Source organism: Macrotis lagotis, chromosome 3 (assembly GCF_037893015.1).
Source record: "Macrotis lagotis isolate mMagLag1 chromosome 3, bilby.v1.9.chrom.fasta, whole genome shotgun sequence".
NCBI lineage: Eukaryota > Metazoa > Chordata > Mammalia > Peramelemorphia > Peramelidae > Macrotis > Macrotis lagotis.
In genome coordinates this window covers 284,197,697-284,213,662 of record NC_133660.1, presented here as the reverse complement: position 1 = coordinate 284,213,662, position 15,966 = coordinate 284,197,697, and the positions used below count along the sequence as shown (strand labels likewise).

At 48.3% G+C, this 15,966-nt stretch overlaps 1 protein-coding gene across 7 annotated transcripts in view; it reads right to left on the bottom strand.

The window, feature by feature from the left end:
* Positions 1-3,593: 3,593 nt before the first annotated feature.
* NRXN2 (neurexin 2) overlaps positions 3,594-15,966 on the bottom strand; it is a 153,553-nt gene continuing 141,180 nt past the window's right edge. For 6 of the 7 annotated variants that reach the window (XM_074231151.1, XM_074231152.1, XM_074231153.1 and 3 more), the window contains one exon: positions 3,594-4,849. In XM_074231151.1, coding sequence (XP_074087252.1) covers positions 3,939-4,849 — 911 coding nt within the window. In that variant the 3' untranslated portion in view covers positions 3,594-3,938. The remainder of the gene's footprint in view (positions 4,850-15,966) is intronic. The other variant, XM_074231155.1, reaches the window with a different exon arrangement.

Genomic DNA, 15,966 nt, shown 5'->3' with positions numbered 1-15,966 from the left:
GAATGGATGCTGGAAAGGGGATTGCTTATTAATTAGCTGCAGATCAGGTAGGATGACTCCAAGGAGCCTCTGGGAATCTGCCAACTCATGTCCCCTCCACAAGTCTCAGTTTACACATCTCAAATGGGTAAAAGAGGTTGAACTACTCCATTTTTAAGGACCTTCCAGCTCTAAAGTCTATGACCTGGTGATCACAAGGATTCTCTGACCTGGGGTCACCCCCCCCCCCATCAGACCAGAGATATTTCCAAAAGGACAAATGATCTTCCATTTCCCCATTTGGGGGCAGGGGAGGATTTGTCTGCAGCCACTAAGTCATCCCTCTCCTAGGAGGGCTTGTTCAGTGGCAAAATTCCCAGGAAGACTAGGGGAGATCTGAGAAGTAGACAGTAGATTACTTCTGTCCCTCTGCCCCAGGTCAATATCCCAGAGAAAGTTGATCGATCACCTGTGAGCCCCGAGGAGGTAAAAGGGGAAATTCCGAAAGGGACCCTTTCCCTTTGTTCCTTCTCCATTTCCCTGGGTCCCTATTGGACCTCTAGTAAGGAAGATACTCATTGTTAGTCCCATGTCCTTGATAGACACTGAGCCCATGTGACCTCACCAATCTTAGATTAACTTAGTGTAAGGGTCTTCTCTGTGTCTCTATCTCTCTGTGTCTCTCCCTCACTCTGTCTGTCTTTGTCTCTCTTCTCTGTTTCTGCTTCTAAAAGTCTCTTCTTCCCTTCTTTTGTGGTCATGGAAACCCCTTCACAAGTTTACAAGCAGAAGTGTGGTGACTTGTTGGATGTGTTGTAAAAGGATTCTTTTGGCATGTTGGGGGGACCCTGGTCCCTTCCAGCTCTGAGCCTCCATGATAGGAAGTAAGGAAAAGATGAATGAAGAGAAGGCTGGGTTATCTAGAATTGTATGTCAGAGTCTATCAGTGCCTTTCAGTGTGACTCCCAGGTCAGGGTCCTCCATCCCCTTCATCAGGCCTCAGCCATATTAACTCTTTGGCAGTAGGCCACTGATCTCCATTCTCTCTCCCTTGTAGAACATTAGTCACAGACCAGACCAGTAGAGAAGTCTTGAAAAGTCTATTGTTGGCCATTTCTAGTGTTCGTCCTTCTGGCTTGGTTGTTGGGTTGAGGTATCTCCTTTGGTTTCATTATCCTCTCTTCTCTGGGAGCCTGGTCTTCATCTTGAGGAAGTTGAGGCAGAAGCCACTAGTGGCCATGTCACAAGAGATCATCAGAGAGGAGGGACGGAGGGAAGGGTCCTGCCTGTGACATTATAAGATCTTCTTTCTAACCCCCCTTTATGAGTCATGTGTCTTAGCCTAGGTCACCTCTATTCTCTGAGGCTCAGTCTCATTCATTTTGAGTTGGTCCCATGATGGAGGTAAGGGGATCCCTCCACCAAAAGCAGAACCTGTCCTTTATCAGCCAACCAGTAAGCATTTATTTCATTTTCTAGACATTGCGCTATATATAAGAGTTGCCGGACCACTGAGAAGCCAAGTTACTTACCCAGGGTCACACAGCCCATCTATGTCAGAGATGGCACTGGAATGCAAGACTATCTGAGCCAAGAACAGGGCCTTTCTCTTCATATCCATAACATACAGATAATAATCCCTGCCCTGTCTATCACATAAGGTCATTGTGAGAACCCAACGAGATGGAAAGCACCAAGTAATTATAAATGCCAAAGAAACAAGAGTTACTGAGGCAGGAAATATGACAGAATGGATAAAGGGAACAAGATTTAAACCCATCAGAGGTCATACCCTACCTCCTCTGCAGCAGGCCCTTAACTCATTTCAACAGAATGACCAAGGGTTAGGCCTGAGACATCCTTGTGCCTGCCTTGAATGTGCCAAGCTCAGGTGGGCACCCTAACTTTTCCCTAGAGACTGAGCACAGGACCATCTCCCTTGAGTTCTTGACCTGCCAGTCATTGTCACTGGAGAGCCAGGATTAGCCTGGCCTCAGGTGGGCTCCTTGGGCTTCACTTGAGTTTAGGAGTTGGGGGGAATGGCACCATTGGGATTATACCCAAATTAGGGGCCCAGCTTTTTCCATGGGGGGCAGCAGCTAGTTAGTCACAGTGGGGAAGCCAAGAAGGTTTCCTCTCCTCATCCAAGCTGGTCCTCCCTGCCTCAGTCTGGAAACGGAGGCAGAGGAAGCTGGGAAGGAAGGAAGGAAGGAAGGAAGGGAGGGAGGAAGGGAGGGAGGGAGGGAGGGAAGGAAGGAAGGAAGGAAGGAAGGAAGGAAGGAAGGAAGGAAGGGTTCTCTAGCGCATCCTCCGAGAACAAACCGCACAGGGCCAATGGAGTTTGGAAAGTTTCTTTTGTTTCTCCCACACATTTCCGGAATTTGGGTGTTTTCCAAGACTCAGACACATTTGTTAACAAAGAGAGAGAAAGAAAAAATAACAATGGGGGACGGGAGCCCCTTCGGCAGAGAACTGTCCCCCCAGCAAGTCCGTGGGGCCGTTCCTCCCGGCTCCCTCTCGCCCGGGATGCCACAGGTTATTGATATCTAGATAATTGTCTTTAATATATATCTGCATTTTCCTTTCCCCCCACCCCCCGCCCCCCGCCCCCCAACCCGACACACACCACAGATGCTCTTCTTTCCAGATCCCAAATGCACGTCGCCCGAAAACTTGTCAAAAGACCTTCAAATCCTCCCCTGGGCAGGGCAGGGCAGGGCACCACTGTCTGTCTAGGGAGCATGGCCACTGAAGCTGAGAGTTCCCCTCTCTGCCAGAGCCCTGGCCCTAAGGACTCCCTAGACCCCGAAACCCACCCCAATACACTCTAGCCACCTTCCCCCCACCATGACCCAAACCCCATCGAAGTCCAACCCTTCCCACTTGGTACTGCCAGCTGCTGCTGCTCCCAGAAACCAAAACATTGGAGGGAGAGAGGAGGGCAGGGCAGAAAAGGGAGAAGGTAGGAAAAGTGGGAGGCAAAATGGAGGAAGAGACAGGAAGGGAGGAACAGGCACAGCCAGTGAAAGGGATAGGGGGAAGAAGGAAGGAAGGGAAGGAAGGAAGAGAGGGAGGAAAGAATAGGGAAAGAGGAAGGCGGGAAGAAAGAAAAAAGAGTAGGAAGGGAAGGAGGGAGGGAGGAAAGAAGGGAAAGAGGGAAGGAAGGAAAGGAGAAGAGGGAAGAAAGGGAGGAAAGTAGGAAGAGAGGGAGGAAGGGAGGAAAGAAAGAAAGGATAGAGGGAAGGAGGAAGGGAGAAAGGAAGAGAGGGAAGAAAGGAAGAAAAGTAGGAAGTAGGAAGGAAGAGAGGGAGGAAAGAAAGCAGGGGAAGGGGGAAGGAGAAAGGGAGAAGGGAAGAGAGGGAGAGAAGGAAGGATGGGAGGAGGGAAGAAAGAAAGGAGAGGTAAGGAGGAAGGAAGAGAGGGGGGAAGGAGGGAATGAAGGAAGGAAGGAAGGAGGAAAGAAAGCAAGGAAAGAGGGAAGGAGGAAGGGAGAAAGGAAGGGGGGGAAGGAAAGAAGGATGGGAGGAAAGGAATTAGGCAGGGAAGGAAAGAAGGGGAATTGAGGAAACAAACCGGACGAGAAGCGAACACTTTACAAAACCCCTGCCTGCCTTCCCGCCCCCACGCCCCCCCTAAAGAAAATCATCCCCCCACTTTAAAAAAATAAATCAATCCAGGGCTGGGAGTGGGAGCTGCAAGGCCTCACTCTCCGGTCTCCCTTGGCCCAGGGGAGGCAGCTCTGGAGACCACCACGGTGGACGGGGAGGAAAACCGAGGAGGGGGCACTGGTTTCGTGGTTTCCTTTTCCTTGCTTCCCCTTGTTTTTGCGTTTCCTCTTGGCGAGAGAAGTCCGAGGCGGCCCTGGGCCCGGCCCCGGGGGGTGGGGTCGGGCAGGGGCGGCGGCGGCTGGCCGGGCCGGCGGCTCCCTCGGGCATCGCGGGCACCGCGAAGCCGGCGGCTCACACGTAGTACTCTTTGTCTTTGTTCTTCTTGGCCTTGCTGGGCGCTTTGGGCGCGGCCGGGGCCTTCTCCTTGACTACGGCGCCGTTGCTCTGGGCCGAGTTGCTGATGTAGTTGCGGCTCTGGTCCACCTGGTAGGAGCCCTCGTCGCGGTTGCGGTACTTGTACATGGCGTAGAGGAGGATGAGGATGCAGAGCGCCGCCGCCGCCACGATGCCCACCACCATGCCCGTGGTGCTGCTGGACTCGCGGATCACCTCGACGGCGCCGGGCGGGCCCCGCTCCCCGGGCCCCGTGGGGTTGGCTGTGGGGACACGGGGGAAGCCGGGGGCGGCCGTCACGCCGGGGGCCGGGGCGGGAGGCGGCCGGCGCGGCTCGAAGGCCGTGGGCGCCCCGGGGCCCCCCGCCGCCGCCACCGGCGGGTTCTCCAGCAGCGGCTGCAGCGGGTCGCGGTGGTTCATTTTGCCGGCCGGCAGATTGGGGGGCAGGGCGGAGGGGGCGAGGAGGACCCCAGGCGCCCCCGTGGCCCCGTCTGTCCTGAGGTTGGGCCGGGGGGGAGGAGGCTTGCGGGGGGACAGGAGGGTGGTACGGTCCGTGACCAGGGGGAAGGTGGTGTAAAAGTCTTCGTCGTCCGTGGGGGGCAAACTGGAGTCAAAGACCTCCCCCGAGGCGAAGCCCGACGCCTCGATGGGCTCCTCGCAGTCGCTGTCATCCTGCTCCCCGCCCTGGCACGGGGGTGGCCCCGCGGGGGGCCGCCGGGCCCCGGGCGGGGGCAGGGTGTCTTGGGTGGCCCCCATGCCCGTGAGGAAGGGGTAGAAAGTCGGGGGCGGGGGCACGAAGGGGGAGCGGGTGGCCACCGGAGGGGGGTCTAGGGAGTCTTCCGTAATAATGGGCAAAATTAACTCGCCTCCTAGAAGAAGAGAGAGAAGAGAAAAGAGAGGGCATCAGGGGCAGCCGACGAGGACGGGCCGGGGGTCAGAGAGAGAAACAGGCCTGTATCACAAACATCGCCAATCGGTTCCAATTAGCTGGTCCCACAGGCTACCTAGGGCTTGGACCCGAGCCGGCCCAGGGGGGCGATAGTTAGGCGCCGGGGGCCTGCCCACGGGAGGGACTCTGCCCACTGGAGGGACTCTGCCCGCTGGAGGGACTCTGCCCACGGGAGGGACTCTGCGCTGTGGGTTCTCGGTTCTCTTTTTTGTTCTCTTTGAATTTTGGGTTCGTTTTTAAGAAACCAAAAGGAAAAAACAAGAAAAGCAAATAGAAACGGAACGAAAAAAAACCCAACAAAAAGCAAGAAAGTCTACTGGTCTGGTTCTTTTTTTGTCTTATTTTTGGTGGTGGTTGTTTTAAAAACAGCTTTAAATGGGTCAGCAGCAGCATTGACACAAGGCCACTGGCAAGGGCAGGGGCACTGGCTAGTTTCTCTTGGGGGGGGAGGGTGTCTGTGATCGGTTTGGTTTTTAAAAAAGAAGAGAGCATACCACGGAATTCAGGTAACTTACATCAACAAATAGGCCCAGTGATTTTAGCATGAAGAAAAAAATTACAAAACAGAGCTGTGTAAGAGGGTTCTCCCGGATGAAAATAAAGACAACTTTTTTTCTTTGCTTTGCCTTTTCTTTTCCGTACAACTTTGTTCTGTCTGTCTGTCTGTCTGTCCTCTGGCCCTGGTACCTCCCTTGTTCACCTCTTCTCTCCTCTCCCTGCTTCTCTCCCTCTCTCCTCACTCTTAGCCGAGCTGGACCTGAGGTCAGACCTAAGGGGTTGGGGCCACAGGCTGACAGGTACTGGGTTTCGGATGAAAGCTGTGGTTCTAATGGACCGGGTGGGGTGGGCATGGAGGCACCAGAGATCTGGGAGCTGACAGGAGCCCCAGACACAAGGGGTAAGGAAGAGATACAAGAGAGACCTGAGTGAGCTGGGACAGCTGGGGTGTCTGGGGTGCAACCCTCAGGTAAAATGGATTAAGGGATGGAGGGAATGAGGTAGGAAAGAGAACTGGGTGGACTGGGGGGGGGGGGGTCTGGACCTGTGTGCTTAGGAGAATGGAGGCCAGGCAGGATGAAGGCCCAAGGGCAATCAGGGAAGGGGGAGTGGACCAAGTTCCCGTGTAAAGGGGATGCTATGTCTGAAGGGGAGGTGACACTGGAAGGTCAGGGTTAGGAGCAGGTGAGGTGAGGTGAGAGACTAGACCTGAGCTGCCCCTGACTACCCATCCTCCTCTCTCCGCCCACTCCCACTGCCCCTCTAGCCTCCCCCCTCCCCCCTCCCCAGAGCCCCAGCAGCTATAGCGCTGCCCCAGGGCTTGGCTGCCTAAGGCCCTTTTAGGAAAAACAACAAACCAACAGAAAGAAGAAAGCAAAAAAAGGAAAGGAAATATATATATAATATAGATATATAGATACACACACAGCCGTCTAGGGGGGCTCCTGCTGGGAGGCGGGGACCCAGGGGAGGTCACAGAAGGGAAGGCTCCTTCCCCCCTTTCCTAGGGCTGGGAACTGAAAACCCACGAATGGGTAGAGAAGTGGAGAAGGAAGCTATCTGCTTGGAACCCCTAGACTGAGAGAGAAAGCTACATCTCCCATCATCTCCTAAGACGAGAACCACAACTCCCATCATCCTTGGGTGAGGACTGTCCTTTCCAACACCTAGAACAAGGAAAGGCTCCATCTCCTATCATTCCCTAGGATGAAACTCTCATCATCCCCAGACAAGATATCTTCTCTTAGCAACTTTCAGGTGGAAGACTACATTTCTTATGATTCCCTAGCCAGATGGAGACCCCCTTCATCCTACAAATCTGGGAACAGATACAGAGAAATGTCTACCTCGGTCCTTCAAGAGGTATTGTGCTATCTTGGACTGAGGGGACATGGGAGAGTGAGCCTGGAGTGGACAAGTCTGGAAGTAAGGAGGGAAGTCCTGGTCATCTTCGGATACCACAAGGGAAGGAGCTGGGACTCAGTCTACAAGACCTCAAAGGATTGAACCCTGAAAACTTGGGGAAGGTTGCAGGGGGTTAGTTCAGGCTTGATGTCAGGGACTTTTTTCTTACCATCAGAGCTGCTTCTCTCCAGTAGCCTGAAGAGCTAGGAGCTTTCTGCTCACTTACAGTCTTCAGGCGGAAGCTGAATGATCACACATCAAGAAGATGAGATTCTTGGCCATATATGACTGCTGTTTCTGTGATCCCAGTTCCAATTGTGGAAATGTCTGCCACTTACTAGCTAAGCTGGCAAGCCAATCCCCTTCTCTAACAGTTGTCTATGTTTGCAAATGACTGTAAGCCCCTCATCTCATTAGATCCGCTATCCACCCCCACCCCTCACCTTGGACATGGACAGAGCTTGACTTGATCACTAAGGCCTCACCTCCAAACCCCGTCATTTCCGGTCACTGAAAGACAACCCAGCCTCTTCCATATAGCCTGACCTCTCCTCCTGAGGGACTGCTTTAGTCATCTCTCAGGTGGAGGACCTCCCGGTCCTTCCCCAATTAGATTAGAAGTCCCTCAAGGGCAGGTTCCTGCCCTATAATCGTGTCTAAACCCCCAAGCCTCCAGAAGAGGGCTGAGCTCACAGCAAGCCTTGATCTAAAGGAAGTGTGGGTTGGCATAGGAGGAGGCATTCATTAAAGGGGAAAAAGACCAGTAGGTCCTAAACCTATTGGCCACAGGATGCGTGGGTGAGAGCCTGCCAATGAGGAGTTGCAGAGAAGGGAGGGACCTGAGAGCATGTAAAGTCCCTGAGATAAAGGGGAGGAGAGAGGGACACATAAGAGGGAAGGAAATGCCTTTAAATTCTGAGGACCTGAGTTCAAATTCTGAAACTGCTGTTTCCTCTTTGTATGATGCTGGGGCAAGGACTGTCTCACCTTTCTGGACCTCAGAGAAAAGGGAACTATTTCCATGTTACAAGGAGCTGACCTGTGAAGGTGGGATTAAATTAGTATCTGACTTCAAAGGGCAGCACCAGGGACAAAGCAGGGGACAGATTCCCTTTCCTTGGAGTTTTCTAAGCAGAAAGTGGAAGTCATTTGTCAGGCATGTTCTAGTGGGGATTACTTTCAGATTGGACCAGAGGCCACATATTAACCCTAGATCAGTCACTTCACTCTGCCTCAGAGCTGTAGCAGAACATGGCAAAGCGCTCCAGGATCTTTGCCAAGAAAATCCTAAACAGCCTCACAACTGAGAGCAGAAACCCAGGAGTTTTCTTCCAATTCTGAATGAGGCTCAGACCTGTAATCTATGAAATGAGGAGTCTGGTAAAATGACCCCTAGATACCCCCAGATATTCTGATACAGAAAACAGTGGTTCTATGGAGTACGCAGTTCTGATTCCAATGAGATCTTTCACCTACTACCGGAGAAAAGAAAATATGGCCAACCTCAGAACTCCCTCGTGGCACCAGTAGAGGGGCAGACTCAATTCTCGTTCCAGGGTTTGAACATAGGATTAAGGTTCCAGACTGAGGGATCTCAGGGGTTCTGGAAGCCTGAAGATGGACATAGACATGGGGACTTAGCTCTATCTTGGCAAAGCCCTGGAGGGAAAGAGTATGGTCTATCATCAGGACCAGAAGGTTCAGATCACCAGTCTATTTCTAGTTCATCTTGTAGCTCTGACAGGAGTAGGTCACAACTGGGCACTGCCAAAATTCCCTGCAGAAAATTGTACGCATTCATAAACGTTCTATCTATTCCCCATCTCTACATTTTTGCTTGTGTCATTCTCTTGACTTTCTTTTTCATATGTCTTATGGAAATACTACCCATCCTTCCATCTCCAGTTCAGGCACCCCTTCTCCATGAAGCTGTCCTAACCTTTAAAACTGAAAACAAGTCTTCTCTCTTCAGCACTTATGTCAAACCTCTCAGGTAGCACCACGCAATGCTTTGTAGTCTGAGCCAGCTAGGTGGTAAAGTGGATAAAGTTCCGGGCAGGAAGTCCTGGTTTCAAATTCAGCCTCAGACATTTACTAACTGTGAGACCCTGAGCAAGTCACTCAACCAGTTTGCCTAAAAAAAAATCCTGGATCACTTGCTTATTGTGGCAGAAGGCTTGTGTAGCTCAATGAAACTGAGCTATGCCATTTAGACTTATTAAAAAGGGACAGATCATAATGGATAACTGACCAAAAAAAATAGGTGATCTACTGAGAAGGAAATGGCAAGCCACTCCCAGATTTTTGTCAAGAAAATGCCAGGGAAAAAAAATAGTCCATAGGATCATAAAGAATTGGACATGACTAAATGACAACAAGCTTTTGTGTTCTAGACAGTTGTCTAAGAGTTCTCCCTCGATCCTGCTAAAGACAGTGTGGTGTAGTTGGAAGAGCACTGACCTGGGTTGCTGGGGACCTGAGTTTCAAACTCAAACCTATATGTATTCCCTAGGTGGTTCTGGGCAAAATCACTACCTTTTTCAACCTTAAATTTTCTAATCTGCAAAACAATGGGATTGGACTCAAAAGAATTTTTCGTTTTACAACTAATAAAGGACTCATTTCTATAATATATAGAGAACTGAGTCAAATTTATAAGAATACAAGTCATTCCCCAAGTGATAAATGATTAAAGGATAGGAACAGACAGTTCTCAGATGAAGAAATTAAAGTTATCTATAATCATAGGAAAAAAATATTCTAATCGTTATTGATTACAGAAATGCAAATTAAAACAACTCCAAGGAACCACCCCACACCCATCAGATCAACCAATATGGCAAAAAAAAAAAAAAAAAGGAAATTAATCCATGTTGAAAGGGATGTGGGAAGACTGGAACACTAATGCATTGTCGGTAGAGTTGTGAACTGATCCAACCATTCTGGACAGTAATTTGGAACTACATCCACAGAAATGAGCAAGTCTGATTGCAGACCAAAGCTGACTAGTTTCAATTTTAAAGATTTTTCATGTTTCATATTTTTTCCCTCTTCTGTTTTTCCCTCTTTTTAGTTCTAATTCTTTTATGACATGATTAACATGGAAATATGCTTAACAAAAATATATATTATATATTATATATGCGTAACCTATATTAGATTTCTCTCTGTCAAGGGGAGGTAAGAGGAAAGGGGGTAGGGAGGGAGAGAGAAAAATGTGAAACTCAAAACCTTACAAAAAGATGATTGTTGAAAACAACCTTTGCATGTAATTGGAAAAATAAATAAATGAAAGACTTTCTTTTAAGGATGAAATTTGATATGGACTAAGATCCATTGATAAGATCCAAAGATCTTAAGAGTAAGATGGTGATGATGTGCCTAAAGAGAAGCTAGTTTGGAAAGGTTGTAGGAATTTTAAGTTGTCCTTCAGTTTTGAGGACGATCATGTCAATCAAATTAATGGTGGCATGATGTGTACATTATGTTTTTTATAGTGAGGGGAATGTTGTACAGAGACATCCTTTTCACTTGCCTTTTCCAGAACCATTTCACCTAGCTCAAGCTCAATGTCAAATAAGAATGGGGTTGATCAGGAATTGGCCAGATATATGTCAATGCCAACATATGATAAGGTCCCAGTAAGATGCCAATCTTTGAGTCCAAATTTGGAAAAAACCCTCTCTAGGAGCCCAAACTAGGCCCAGTGCAAGTAGCCCCAGACCCAATGTTAAGGGAAAGTAAGCTTTGATGCAGGTACAAATGGGGCAGGAAGGAGGTGGCAGATAAATCTTTTGAGTATGGTAGACTTGGGGAGAGTGAATTTTAAAGGTAGGATTTCATGGGTTGAGAATTCATAAGAGACATTGGAGATGAGAGGTTCTAAAGAAGAGAATTCTAAAAACTTAAAAAAAGCCAACCTCTGATGAGAAAGGAAAATGGGAAGTGTGAGAGAGGAAGCAATCACTGTGGGTGTGCTAAAGCCAGTGAATTCTCATTTTTAAAACATATACAGAGGAGGGAAAGAGAGTTGAGGATGCCTACAAAGGAGACCAGAGCTGGAGGAATTGTGTCAACGATGATGTAGTGCCAGAGGAACTGAGTCTGGGGAGAAGTGCCAAAGAAAACTCCGGAGGCTGTTTTAGCTTTGCTGGGAGCAAGGGAGGGGATGAAAGAATTGATGGAAGCAGCGCTCAGGGCAAATGGGATAATGAGAATGGAGGAAGGAAAAAAAGGCAGAATTGCTCATGTCCTGTTTTGTTTCTGCTTTTCTTTCCTCCTTCTACCAAGGAGTCTTTGGTTCGGAAAAGAGGAACCAAGATGGCCAACAGAGAATTGATGGTAAAGGAGCAAACAGGCCTTTGGGGAAACAGTTTGATGTGTCTCAAAGCTGCTTCCTGGAGCCCGGAGAGATTGTGGAGAATGTGGAGAAGCTACAGGAGCCGTGTGGAAAGGGGGGGGAAAGGCCATGAGCATGAATTTTAAGTCCTGGCAAAATTCTAGAAGGTACTGGGATAAGAGGATGGATTCTGAGTATTGAGAAAGAGAAATGGTAGTCACAAAGAAACAGAATGGTTCTTATGGTACTGAGGAGAGGGTGAGGGTCATAGGGTCAGAATGTGGAGAAGAGGAAGAGACAAAGGCAGAGTGCTAACGCAGTTAGGTGGATTCATCCCAAGTGGAACAGCTGGGCCCAAAGTCAGCCTGGAGTATTGGAGGGCTTCATTGGCTGGAACATTAACTCATTTCCTTATACAAATCGACTCTCCCCTAGGTAACTAAGAGAGCCAAGGCGACAGTTTCTATTCTCCCTTCTCACAACAGCTTCTCAAGAGAAGGATGAGCAAGACAACCCTCAATGAGGCAGGCTCCCCTGGATGACTCCATAAAGAATTCTACTCTGCTGCTTCTAATCTAGGAAAGCCAGACTAAGGAACTTTAGTTCTTGGATCTTGGATCAAGGGATCATCGGTGACTTCCTCAAAATCCTGGAGGACCCAGAGCAAGGAGGGATAGAAAATATACTGGAGGACAGAACTAGGATCCCCAATGATGCTCCAAAGCAAGAATGATGAGACATGCATTAATAGCGGGAAGTTCAAAGGCGTGCGCTTGACTTTTAAGGAGTCAAATGTAGCAGCACAGGATAGAGGAAGACTAGACAAAGGTCCGTGTGAAAAAGACCTGGGCCTGTGAGTGGGCCACAAGCTTGAGGGGAGCCAAAAGTATGATGAAGCATCAGCCAAAACAATCTGACCTAGGACTACATTAGTAGAAGACTGGCCTCCGAAGAGAGGATGGTGTCTCAGTGTCCTTACTCTGGTCAGTTCCCATCCAGTCTATTGTATTCCATTTGGACTATTCCTTGTTAAGGAGGGTGTGGATAGTTGGGAGTGAATCCAAGAGAAGGAGATTAATAGGTCTGTCCAAAAAATGGTTTTTGGATTGTATTGGTTCTGTATAGTGTGTGTCTGTGTCTGTGTGTGTGTGTGTGTGTGTGTGTGTGTGTGTGTGTGTGTGTGTGTGTGTGTGTGTTTGGGGGCGGGGAGGGAAAAGCTAGAAGGAGGCAGCTTCAGGTTTGAAGTCAGACAGGACATAACAGTTTTCAGGCTCAAATGATTCCTGACTCTTTTTGGTCTATAAACTCTCTCCTAAACTGGCTCTGGAGTTGGAAGACGTGCGTTTCAAGCCCACTGGTTTACCTGTGTGATCTTGGATAAGTCTTTTAACCACCCTAGGTCTCATTTCCTCCTATATAAATGAAGGGCATAGACCAGCTGGTCTCTGAGGTCCTATCCTAGCTCTATGCTCCCTCGATAATCTTTTTCTTCCCACAATTACCATTGGGAAAATGATTCCCCCAAGTGGATCCCAACAAGCATTTCTACAAGCTTTTACTTGCATAGAACTCTCCAGGCTTGATTCCTCCCCTGAGCTTCAAACCCACATCTCCAACTGCCTGCAGGACTTCTCCATCTGGATGACCCACTAGCAATGTCGCCTCCCCTGTTTAATTCTTCTGACTGCTGAGTATCTTTTGGGCAAGTCTAACCTATCGCCATTTTGGGATGAGGAGAAACTGGAGATGTTGAATGGGAGTGGCCAGCCCAGAAACTGCCCAGGACTCCTTTCCTCAGAGTATAGAATGGGGAGCCATGGAAACAAATGGCCCATGCCCATTCCCACAAACTCTTTTACACAGAGGGGACACCATCCATAAGCAGCACAGGTCTCGAGCAGATGGGGGCAGCCTACTTCTGCCTGGAGAATAGAAACAAGCTCCTAGTTGGTCTTCCTGCCTTTCTCTCTTCTCTCCAAACCAAGCTGCCCAAATGCCATTGTTAAAGTGCATGTCTGAACATACTACTCCCTGTTCATAAAGGCCTAATGGCTCCCCATTACTTGTAGGAAACACTTGTTCTGCTTTGGCATGTTGAGCCCTTCACAACCTGGCTCAAGTCCACCTCTCCTGACATAGAACATCCCCTCCTCCTCTCTGCATTCCAGCCAAATGCCTCGCCTACTGTTTCCCCACACATAACATGGTGTATACTGCCTCCACACCTAGGCCCCCGGGTCCTCTGCCTGGAATGCTCTCCATCCTTATTTTGCTCTCTTAGCTGGAATCCCCGGCTTCCTTCAAAGGTCAGCTCCCTTGGCTCCTCCTACATGAAGCATTTCTGGCTCCCCCCAGTTGTTGGTGCTGCCTCCAAAATCCAGTTGTATTTCATTCTTTGTGTCCCTGTTGCCTTCCCTGATGGAATGTAACCACTTTATGGAAAAGGATTGCTTTGCAGTTGTCTCAGGAAGCTCCGAGCGAAGCATGCACGTGGGATACCGGAGAAGCTTGGTAAAGGTTTACTGATGACAGATTCATCAGCAAGACTTAAGCACCTACTGTATCCCAGATTCTGTGCTGAGTACTAAAGATACAGTGAAAGGCAAAAGCAGTCCCTGTCCTTGAAGAGTTCCCAGTATTCCGGGGAAATCACATGAAAACACCTTTGTACAATCAAGTCAAATATCTTGTAAAAGGAAAGGGAAGGTGCTAAGATGAATGAGGACTTGGGAAAGGTTTTTGGAGAAGGTGAGATTTGAAGGAAGCTGGGAGTTAGAAAAGAGGAAGTAGAGGGTGCCAGGCAGAAGGAATATTATATATAAGCAACAGCCAGGAGGCCAGTGCCTCCTGAGTCACTGAGTCACAGTGTAGGTGGAGGGGTCCAAGGTGTAAGAAGTTTAGAAATATAAGAGTGACAAGATTCTGGAGGGCTCTAGAAGTCAAACTGGTTTTATGTTTAATCCTAGAGGTGATAGAGAATCATTGGATTTTATTGAGCACAGGGGTGTGTGTGTGTGTGTGTATGTGTGTGTGTGTGTGTGTGTGTGTGTGTGTGTGTGTGTGTGTATGGGGGGAAGGGAGGAGAAGGAGAGGAAGAGGGAGAAGGTGGTAAGAAAGGAGAAAGAGAGGTAGAAGAGAGAAGGAAAGAGAGAAACAGAAACAGAGAGACAGGAAGAAGAGAGAAGAGAAAGAGGGAAGAGGGAAGAAGGAGGAGAAAGGGGAGGGCTGGGGAGAGAGAGGAGAGATGGTCCAATCTATGCCTTGGGGAGATCTGACAACTGAGTAAGGGATGAGCTAGAAAGGGGAAAGCCTCGCCTGAGCATTTCTACCTCCTGTATTCAGTTACTTTCTGAGCCTGAAGTCTATTCTCCTGTGGCCTCTGCTCTATATCCCTGGTGCCTAGTAAAATTGTTCAGTTGTTGCAGTTGTGTTTGACTCTTCACCACCCTATTTGATGTTTCCATGGCGGTGCTTTGCCATTTCCTACTTAGCTCATTTGATAGATGAGAAACTGAGGCATGTAGAGTTAGGTGACTTGTCCAGGGTCACAAGTTTAGAAAGTGTCTGAGGAAAGATCTGAACTCAGGTCTTCTGGTCTCTACTGTCCTATCTAACTGGCTGGCTGGCACACCATAGGGGCTTAACAAAGTTTTAAACTGAATTGAATTGAATCTCACATCCTTCTACCTCCTCCTTTGAACAGAAACCTGGCACTGCAGAAGATCACACTGCATCCCTGGCTTCCTCTCCTTTGCTCCTTTTATCACTGATCCAGGAGGAGTCATCAGCCTTGCTCCCTGCTGCCACATCCAGGCTTTCCTTCTATTGTAGTAATTACTTTTCAGCCTCTCCTCCCTTGAGGTTTACTCCATCTATCTCTTACTCCATCTGACCCCATGAAAATCAGGGGATCACACATTCAGAGCTGGGAATGACCTTGGAGGTCATCTAGCCCAAATTCCTCAGGTTGCCTATTGGGGAAACTGAGACTGAAAAGAAATGACTTGCCCCAGGTCACAGTTAACACTAAGTATCAGAGTCCAGATTTAGTACCAGGTCCTCTGTCTCCTCATTCAGCTCTTTCCCCCCTACACCGCATTGATTCTTTTTGCCAAACTATGCTAGCCTCCAGATCAATCCCTCTTCTTTCTCTAGGTTTTTCTCTCAATTCCAACCTCTGTTCTCAGTCTTGAGGATTTTAATATATTATTATTATTAATATATTATATTTTAATATATATTATTTAATATATGTTAAGCATATATTATTTAATATATATTAATATTATATATTATTTAATATGTTTTAATATATATTTAATATATTTTTAATGTATTGGTTTATGCCCCTTTAAGCATCCCAGACTCCCAGTTTATCAACTGCAACACCTATGATGCCCATTGAATTCTACCCCAGCCACCCACAAATGTGCCAATAGTAAAATTCTGATGAATGCTTATCAATTGATAGGTTGACAGCCCCTTTGATATCATAATCAGCCACTTCAATGACCCAAAGCTCTGGTTATCTTCTTCCCTCATGAATTCCTTTCCTTCCATTTTTCCCTCTCCTCCTAAACTATATCCACTATGACTTCCAGTCTCTTCTTCCTTCTATAATTTGCCAATTCGTCATTTTTGTGCCAGTTTCACTTTCTTCTCTTCACAGCTTGGAATTTATGATTGACCACGTCACTCACCATTCCCCCTTTTCCTTTAATCCCTTGTCTGCTTCTCCATTCTTACCCTGCCAATCCTCGACCTTTAGATCCCCCACCCATTCCCCTGAACTCATG